This window comes from Haplochromis burtoni, unplaced genomic scaffold (genome assembly GCF_018398535.1).
Source record: "Haplochromis burtoni strain Fernald_Lab_line unplaced genomic scaffold, NCSU_Asbu1 Contig_194, whole genome shotgun sequence".
Taxonomy (NCBI): Eukaryota; Metazoa; Chordata; class Actinopteri; order Cichliformes; family Cichlidae; genus Haplochromis; species Haplochromis burtoni.
Window position 1 is genome coordinate 413,752 of NW_024582555.1, and position 10,345 is coordinate 424,096.

The window sequence follows — 10,345 nt, forward strand, 5'->3', positions numbered from 1 at the left end:
AATGCATTCAAGTGGATTTTTCAAAAACGTTTTCACACTAAATAATCACTAATCCCTCTTTTCATATGCTTGAAAACTTACTTTAAAATAGAAAAGGCTGGCTGAATCAGAAGCTGTAGTAAACCTTGGCCTGACTTTGAGAGGAGGGGTTAGGGGGGGCATAAGTAGCAGTAAAATGTGAGAGAAGATGGAAAACACTTTTAAAACAGCACACGCATGCACAAGCTCCACTCTCATTCACATACAAACACATTCAAGCATCTGGTTCTCTTTTGAAGGTAGAGATACAGGTAAAGGCTGGTTGCCAGTAGTAAAGTATTTCAGCTGCAGCTGCGTCAGAAGTTTTTCCACTAATCTCTGGAGTTGAGGCTCTTTGAGTGGGAAACTAAATATCTGTATCTGAGGCCTGTCACACAGCGTCGCATCACAGGATGATCAAAACCCCCTTCGGCAAGCTTTTGCATTGTCAGAGACGGGCCTCCTTTGAGAAGCAAGAGAGAAGAGTTTGGCTGCTGTGGAGGGAAGAGGAGTAAAGAGAGCTGGAAGCAGGGTTAATCCCACACTGTCATTATCCTCACTTCTTAGCCACAGTGTGCGAGCATCCTCGTAATGAAGGCCATTTCCAAGGATTTACACCTGGCACAGGCACCAAATTCTGCAGTAATTACCAGCACAGAGATTCCTCTTACCTTTAGCATTTACTTAGGGCTATAAATAGCAACCCCTCGACGTTCTGCACAACTGTAAACCTGCAGAAAATGCAGCATCTACAGCACTTCTGCTTCTGACGGGTAATGATGTTTACTGTTACAGAACAACCACTTCCTCTCCTCCTCTGTGGAGAAATGTCGACAAGAGGCTTGTTTCGACTCATTTCACAATCTGTTTGTTTAATTGGTAATGATTTGCCCCAGGAGATAAAATAATAATGGAGATACCGTGTTATCTAATAAATAAAGTAAACGTCAGCAGCGGCTCTCTTCTTTCATGAAAGTTTTAAAGCCATTGTGTACTTCAGTGACAAGTGGAGTGAGAGGAAAAGACCTGCTATGTTCAAAAGGCATGTCAAAGATGTCAAAGAACACAAACCAAGCAGATTTCAATAGAGAACATTTATCCTGATAATATCAGCTCTTCTGTCTATTGCAACTTCTATTTTCTGTAACTTGCTCACGAACGGAGATCCCACTGCATGTTAACTGCAGCCTGCAGTCTCCTGCAACTGTTTATACAAAAACCCAGATTAGTCATTATGAAACACTCCTGTTTCCCATGTGGCACTAGCACTGCTTTCCCATGACTTAACGTCACCAAGCATGCCCGAGCATGATGATTGAGCCCCGACCTCTCCCCTCTTCCCTTCCGCTTGCCTCATCTTACAAACGCTGACGTTTTACACATTGTGATGCACGAACTGACAGTAAAAACGGTAAAACACACTTTCTAAATGTCATGTGTGAGACATGGTGCTCACATTTTTCATTACTTTGTTATATTTGCTAGTTGAGCTTATTAAATGTGGAAATATATTTCTCAGATAAAAGTTACATCACATGCTTCTCAAGCTTATACGTAGTTTATTTGGCAACTTTATAGAAGTGGAAAATGTCATCTTTTTCTACTGTGAGATTCCACTGTATTTACTTTTCCAGTAAACCTCTCCCACTCACACAGATGTGTAGACTGTTTTTAATTAAGTTTCATTTCGTAATGTCAAACTTCCCGAACCATTATTTACATGTCTGTGATGAATATAGTAATTAGAAAGTGCCAACTAATTTACATCTTTGCATTCACCAGACACTTTATTAGGTACACACAACTCAAATACATAATTGGCTAATCATATCACCAACTAAATGCATTTAAGGCATATAAGACATGTTCAAGGTGACCTGCCCAAGATCAAACTGAGCCTCAAAATAAGGAAAAAAAGGGACTGAAGTCACTCTAAATGTGGTATGATGCCACATGGGCAGAAACTGCTGATCTCCTGGGATTTTCCCACATAGCCATCTCTGGGGTTTACAGAAACTGTCCAAAAAAGAGAAAATATCCAGAGAGCGGCAGTTCTCTGGGTAAAAAAAAAATGCCTTTTTGATGCCAGAGATCAAAATGGCAAGGCTTATTCACGCAGAGAGACAGCAGGTAGACAACAGTAACTGACATCACCACCCGTTCCATGCAAGTAATGCAAAAAATCATTTCTGAATGCAAAACAGCAGAAGATCACACTGGTGCCGCTTCTGTCTGTTAAGAACAGGCAACTGAGTCTGTCGTTTGCACAGGCTCACTAAAACTGGACAAAAGAGAACAGGAAAAATATCTTGATTTCAACTATGACGTTTGAATGGTAGAGTCAGAATTTTGCATACGCAGCATGAAAGCATTGATCCATCCTGGATTCTTAGCTGGTGGTGCTATAGGGAAGCGATCCCCAACCCCCGGGCCTCGGACCGGTACCGGTCCGTGAGTCGTTTGGTACCGGGCCGCAAGAGTTGAGGCTCAGGTGTGAAATATCTGGTTTTCAGGGTTTTTATTGGTTTTCAGCGTTATTTTGTTATCGTTTTTATCGTTTACTCGGTTTTCCTGGGTCTTTTCGCGTGTGTTATGAATAAATCTTCTCTTTTTCGGTACCGGTACTAGTTTTCTTTTGTTGTATTTATCCGCGACACCTTAAAGGCCGGTCCGTGAAACTATTGTCGGGGATACACCGGGCATAAAAAAAAAGGTTGGAGACCGCTGCTATAGGGGATATATCTTTTGGCACATTTTGGCCTCCTTAGTACCAACTGAGCACCATTTAAACGTCACAGCCTACCTGAGTATTGTTGCTGAGCATGTCCTTCCCTTTATGAAAACAGTGTAAACATCACACCATGGTTGGTTGGTTGGTTTCTCTGTCTTATTCTAGGGTCTTTACATCACAATATAAAGCAATGTGAGGTGACTGTTGTTGTGATTTGGCGCTTTAGAAGTAAAATTTTATTGAATTGAACTGCTGAACATGATGATGAGTTTACTGTACTCAAATGGGCCACAGTCACTGTTCTCAGTCCAACAGAGGACCTTTGGGATTTGGTGGAATGGGAGACTCACACCATGGATGTGCAGATGAAAAATCGGCAGCAATTGTGTGATGCTATCGTGCCAATGTGAACCCAGATGAGGAATGTTTGTGGAACCCTGTTAAACTGATGCATGGGGTAATTCTGAAGGCAAAAATGGGATCAGCAACAGTGCTATCAAGGTGTTACTGATAAACTGTGCACTTAGTGTATATAAAACATGAATATCAGACTGTTCCCAGAGTTTCTCAGCCTTGAATGTTGATTTTTCTACTTTGCTAGAAGACAAACATCAAGTGTCCTTGAGCAACAAACTGAGTTCTGGGCAGCTACAGGGGATCTTATTTGTTATATATACCAACAAGGATAGAGACAGAAAGAAAGGAAGGTTAGCTGTACTTACAGAGCTAGTCTATATGTACATCGAGTATGACACTAGAAGAAGTACTTCTGGAAGCTCGAGCAAAGCAAAGAGCTTTGGAGATGGCTGAAGTGCTGAAAAAAGATGAAATATGACCAAGTAAAAGAATTCAGGAATGCAAATATGTTTATATAATTATTTAATTAAATACAATGGATAAAATAAATAAAAGACATAATAAAAATAAGCATAATAAGAGAAAATGAAACAATTTAAAGTACAGGTGTAGTAAAAATAAATAATTAAAATACAAATGGTTGGTTTTCAGTTTGTGTTTGGAGACTTTCAGTTGCTCCTTAAAGCTGAAAATTTAAAAAACTCCCCAAAGATTTTTGCCTCATAATTTGAAAAAACTAAAAGAGTCCCGTCAAAGGACCCAAGAGACAATCTTCGTTCAAAGGCTGGAAGAGTGTCAGACACGTAGGCTGGTGCAACTCAGTGTAACGTGTTCCCTACTTCTGGTCCTGGTGAGCACACGAGGGGCAAAGTTATGAATCAGTCGCAAGTGATTTGTAATTTTTTTGCTTAGTCTAAATGGGACAGCATTGCACTAGTCTAACCTGCAGGATATAAAAGTGCATGTTAGTCCCTTTGAGTTGCCCAGAGAGTGAAATCGCCTTGAAGATGCCATGTTTTTCAGAGGTAAGTGTTTGAAGTGCATTTTCACTCAAATATCGGAAGGATCCTCTCTTGTTCGACCAACCTACCTCGGCCTTCATGTGAGAACTGTTTTCAACCACAGATAACATAACATTGGTGTAAAATTGTACATAGGCATGAAAAGACTGAAGAGATCAGTCACTTAATTATTCGCCATTTTTGTTTTTAAAAATCAGAAAAATCTGCAGGTAAATGAGAGGTTTGGGACTTTGCTTTGCAGACTAAATGGTTATTGTGATTTGTGTCATTCGTCATCATCTCATATTGCCAGCAGAAGTAATTGCAGTAATTATCCACATGGTGAACCCACTTGAACAAAGAAAAGCATTTCAATAAAGAGATGAAGCTTTCGAGCAAGCTGATGACCTGCGCTGTGTGTTTGCGCTCGCACAAGTGTGGGTTTTGATTCAACGCATATAGAATTAAAACTATGCAATCAGACGATAAAAAATAATAGCTGTTGAGTGGGGAAATAGACATTGTGCCTCCTTAGGTGTTTAGAATTACAAAGAAGTGGGATATTGTGCACTGAATGAATTTCCACTTCACAAATTGAATAAGAAAAATAATTAAATGAACATTTTAAAATATTCTAATTTCCTCTGTAGAATCAAAATGATCGTAAGGACAATGCAATTCAAATAGCATTACCAATTATAGCCTGAGGGCATAGCTATAATGTATTATATTATGATGTGAACATAAAATAAACAGTGTAATGTTTCATCACTTACAGAGCCTGTAGGAGTACTGACACTCTACATCTGCGTCCATTATAACAGATCATCAGTGATAGTTTTCTAAATTTAACAAATTTCAAGTCATGAACTCTTACAGGCGTTACAGCATTCCTGCAATACTTGTTGTCCAGCAACAAATTTCAGTGAAGCTCAGTTATAATTCTGTGCTAATTATAGAAACTTCTTTCCTTTCTGGATCTTTAAAAGAATCATGCAGAACATCACATGCAGCAGTGGCATTGCCGTGTTTAACATTTCCTTGTGTGGGTAACTTAAGAATAACTTGATTTCTTACGGATACGTTTTGATCAGAGTCATGAAACATTCAGAGAATGCACATCGCATATGATCCATAAAAGTGTGGTATCTGTTAAGCCCGCGAGAGCCAGATGAAACCTGTTTTTATGCCCCACACAGTTGGCACAAGCGCTAAAGAAAATATTTTCAAGTGTGCTGATCGTGTAGCAACACTGCAAGAATGACATCAGGAGTAAAAGCGTGCTGTTTGTGACATGCAGCTCTTAATTCCTCTGCGTTTTCTTCCACCGTATTGAATGAGGTGCTTTTACATGGCATTTTTCTGGGCTTACTGACCACTCAAAGCAAGGACACTTCAATATGTGGACTGGAGGAGCCATGGATCTTTTGATTGAAGTGCAGCGCGCTCTGTTTCCTGAGCCACAGCACCCCACCCCCTCACAACACACCCCCAGATTCCTTGCAAATAGTTACTGGGCTTCAAGACTTTAATATGCACTATAGAGAACACCGCTGAAATAATTAATCGACCCTGGACTTTGGAGTAATTTTGAGGTATTTGACTGAACACTTGCATTTTTACAAAGTAACTGATTCAGGTCAACAAAGCAAAACTTTTCTTATTAATTTCTTATAAATTGATCCTTTAAGTATATTTTACAAGTAATGCTTGTGATCTTTTACTCAACTGTACAAAACTTCTGCCTTTTTGTCAAGCATGTATTTTTGTCATACTTGATTAGTGTGAGCTGAGGTTGAGGGAAGTCACAGAGGAAGCTCTGAGGGTGTTTATGCTCTGTGAATACGTACTATTGTCATGTTAATGTGCCTGGTAGCCTCTGATGATCCTCAAGGCGGGATTATATTGTACAACTGAACGCTGAATTCACACTTTCTCAGGAGAGCCAAGGGCAGAATCTGAGGATTACTAAACTGCATCTAAAAATCAATGTGGGGAAACTCTTGGCTATATCAGCACTTACACTTTACACACTGGAGGCACGTGTGTTTGCATTCTTTTTACAAAGAAAGGGTGCGTTTAAGAAGCAGAAGCAAGCTTTTGTTGTGGCACCAAAGCTTCTGCTGCTGTAGACCTTCAGTCTGCTTTATGTCCTCGATGCCTTTTCACTTAAATAACCTACACAGCAGAAAAATTTCCCAAACATGGGTAAAATCAGAAGCATCCCTATTCAGCAGCAAAGCCCTTAATCTCTTTCCATGCTTCGAGGCATAATGTCAGCATGGGAAACAGTTAGCATTAAAGATTGCAAGCAAAAAACAGTTCTGAATTACCCAACTCATTGGAATTTATCATTTCCTTGTACCAGTGCTGTCGTGTCTCGATGACAGTAGTATTGCATAAAACAGTGATGAGAAAGAAGAAGGATGAGAGAAGGATGAGTTTATGCTGAAAACCTGTGCATCAGGAAGCAGGAAGCAGGAAGGGATTCATAAATAGTCAGGGATAAAACCAGAATCGATAAGTAGAATCAACAAACTGATATCAAGCTTCACCTGTAGTTACCATCTAGTTAAAGCAAATATCTGATTTAAAAAAGCAAGCATTACACAATATACACAAGTGTATTAACAGCGTTTTTTCCTATCACACTGCGTCTTTTACTGCTTTCTCATCTCTGCAAGTCAAATATGACACAACCTATCAAGGTATTTGACGTTAGTGACGTGCCACTTATTCATCGCCACTTTGAAGTCACTCAATCTTTCTCACACTGACTGTACATCCAAAGGTGAGTCAGGGGACATTGTGAAATCCTCCAATGACTCAGTTAAACACGAGTAAATACGAAGCTTGGAGCTGAAAAGACACTTTGGACTCATTGCTAAAGTGATGGGAGAACGATTTAAATATGTCAGAAGAAAAAGAAATACAGCTCAACAGGTGGTGAGATTGTGCAACTTGGACTCAGTGACTACCCACAGATGCAGCTGCATTGTGGGCAAAGGAGGAGAAGAATGCCAGGGATGAATAACTGGCCTGTCTCTTTCATTGATTTCCCCTGAAAGCAACAGTGAAGAGGGAACTCCTGGAGGCTCAGCTGAATAGTCTTTTTCAATCCCAATCCTGAGAAGGCTCAGCCTCTCTATGGGCAACAAATTCACTGAGAAGAGCATCTCAGTCTGCTTGAATTGAATGTTTGGCTTAAAAAAAAAATCATAAATAGTCTTAAATCAAAGCTAGAACACCCATCAAGACTGGAGCGATTTTCTGCTCTGTGGCGCAATTATATTGTCGCTTTCTTTTTTGCTTTGTTCCTTCTACATGATGCATAGATCACCTGCTTCAGTTCTCCGTCACATATCACACATACCAGCGGCGGTATAGCTGACAAATATGATAACATTTTAACAACCTGAGTCAGTAGGGGGAGTGGTCCTGCAGGCGTGAGGTAGGCGTAGACTTCTACACAACAGCTGACACTCAAAAAACGGGAGGACAGCGTCGGTCTGAGGCTCAGAGGAGGCGCTCCGGTGAAGTTGTGCCCCGCGCAGCGCAAGTTTATACGCGCTCGGAAAATTCCCAGACGATACAGAGGTGGATCCTACATAATTGCTGGTGTGGAAGCGGCGGTGCTGTGAGCGGAGAGCCTCCAGCTGCAAGGCATGAAATCTTTGTCGAGTGGACGATTGTAGTTAAAAAGGTAAGAGATAAACGGCGTTTCCTGGATTGGCACCCAATGCAACCGTCATATGGAAAATATAACGAGAAAAAACCCCAGCTTGTCTGCATGATTTCTTTTTTTTTGTCTTTTGGCGGTGCAGAATTTAATTGGCAGAACAAACCGCACCTGCTTTTCTGTTTGTTTCCTGTCGCATTAAAAGCAACATCTACCGTGAGAGCGTTTGACCTCTTTAGCGCATATTTATTATTTTAGTTCTGATTTCTAAATTAATAAATTGTTGATCAGTAGTTGCAGCGAATAAAACCAGGTGAGTCTCGGCTCATCGACGTTTCACTTCGTCTTTTGATGCCATCAGTTGACTGTACATAAATCATTAGCACGGTTATATAAATGACAGCATGTTTATTATAGGGGCAGACACAGTTCCTGTTTGACGTGAAGGTGATTCGTGTTTGCGGACGTTAAACGGCAGAAAGTTTAAGGACACTGATTATGTTAAAGGAAGTATCGTTTGCTAGTTTAACTTCCTTCTAGGATTTGGAGTTGTGAAACTTAATATTTGTCTTTCTGCCAAAAGATTCACCTGTTATTGGTCTGCTCACAGCTGTTGTCTTTCCTTGTAGTTGCTGCTGCTGGCAGAGAAGAGGCTGTTTTGGGGTTTTTTTTCTTCTTGCTTTTCAATCAGACCGTTGTCCACAAGCAGCTGCTCTTTCAATGTGGGATACAGTTTTAGTGCTTTCGCCAGGCTGAAATCCTCCAGGGTCAGGACCTCACTCATGGCAGCTTTGCTCCTTGGGCTGCTGCTTTTTGCAATGCAGTCCCCGCCAATCCCCTCCAGGCCAGTGGCCGACGGCGACGGGGGGCCACCTTTACCTCCAACCTCATCACCCGCTGACAACGGGACCACCAGCCAACCAAATGGGACACTCCAGCAACTTCCTCATATTCTAATTATTGGCGTGAGGAAGGGAGGAACACGGGCGCTGATTGAGATGCTCAGCCTGCACAGCTCGGTGGCTGCAGCTCAGAACGAGGTGCACTTCTTTGATTGGGAAAGTCACTTTCAGAGGGGCTTGCCTTGGTATCTCAGCCAGATGCCCTACGCTTTCCCCGACCAGCTGACGGTAGAGAAGACGCCGGCCTACTTCACCTCCAGCAAAGTCCCTAAACGCATCCATCAGATGAACCCTGACATCAAGCTGCTGCTTATCCTCAGAGACCCCACAGAGCGGGTGCTCTCGGACTACACCCAGGTTTTTTACAACCGCCTCCAGAAACACAAGCGCTACCAGCCCATCGAATCTGTGCTGGTGAAGGACGGTGAGATCAATCTGGGATACAAGGCTCTCAATCGCAGCCTTTACTATGTCCACATGCAAAACTGGCTGCAATACTTCCCACTGGAGAGCATTCATATCGTGGATGGGGATGAATTAATCAGAGACCCCTTACCTGAGATGAAAAAGGTGGAGAGGTTCTTAAAGCTGGAGCCTCAAATAAACGCTTCAAATTTTTACTTCAATAAAACTAAAGGATTCTACTGTTTGAGAGACCACGGGCGAGAGCGGTGTTTACATGATTCGAAAGGCAGGGCTCACCCTCACGTGGCTCCTGCCATCCTGCAAAAACTCTACCAGTTCTTTCATGAACCCAACAAGAAGTTCTTTGAGCTGGTGGGTCGAACATTCAACTGGAAATGAACGTCAGAGTGTCTGTAGCTGGTTGTAGAGTTTCTTGGGGAAATGCGTGGTTTTTCCACACTAACAATGTAGACAGAGAGTCAAAGCTAATGTAAAATTAAAGTAAATCTATTTTTGTACTAGTGTGTTTGCTACAGAAGTATGATCCAGCCAAATATCAGGGCAGACTGCATTTGAAGACATGCTTTTAGTGCATGTCTTGTTTTTCTTTCCTAAACACACGTTCTCTGTGTTTCTGTGCTGTTACACACTCACTCTGCTGTTCAGCCCCTCTGAACAAAGACAACTTACTATGACGTCGATAATGATATTCAGACTGTAGACTGTGATAATGTGTTGCATCAAAATTAGTACTGAGCAGTTTAATATTGTCATACCCTCTTTTTCTCACTTCATATGACATTATTAATGTTTAACTGCATTTTTAGTGCTACGAAGGACCTTTATCTGCTGCTATTTTTTCCCTCCTTTTTCAGTCACTTTCAGGCAAACGCCACACTGAATATGTATTTGTTCTCCTTGCTACTCACGTTTCCTCATGTAAGAGTCAAAAATATGCTGTATGCACATCATCTATTGCTGATTATTACTGTAATTATTGTTTTTTTAAGTGAAGAATTAATACCATAATAAAGATGTATTTTATTTTTAGCATGTCTGATGCTTTTGCTCACATTGAATTATTTTTATTCATTTATTATGTATTTGTGTGTTGTGTCATTTGTCTACACTAACAGGTGCATACGTGTGCTGCAAAACTGTTTTGTGGATTGTAAGTTCCTTCAGAACATTCACACAAAAAATGCTTTAAACATGCTGGTACATGATAGCAACAATGGTGGAACTTATCGTT

General features: G+C 41.1%; 1 protein-coding gene across 1 annotated transcript; it reads left to right on the forward strand.

Moving 5' to 3' along the window:
• The first annotated feature begins 7,312 nt into the window (after positions 1–7,312).
• hs3st1 (heparan sulfate (glucosamine) 3-O-sulfotransferase 1) lies at positions 7,313–10,143 on the forward strand. The gene is made up of 2 exons (XM_005935180.3): positions 7,313–7,810; positions 8,416–10,143. The coding sequence occupies exon 2, from the start codon at positions 8,569–8,571 to the stop codon at positions 9,490–9,492; it is 924 nt and encodes a 307-aa protein (XP_005935242.1). The 5' UTR covers positions 7,313–7,810; positions 8,416–8,568; the 3' UTR covers positions 9,493–10,143.
• Positions 10,144–10,345: the final 202 nt, after the last annotated feature.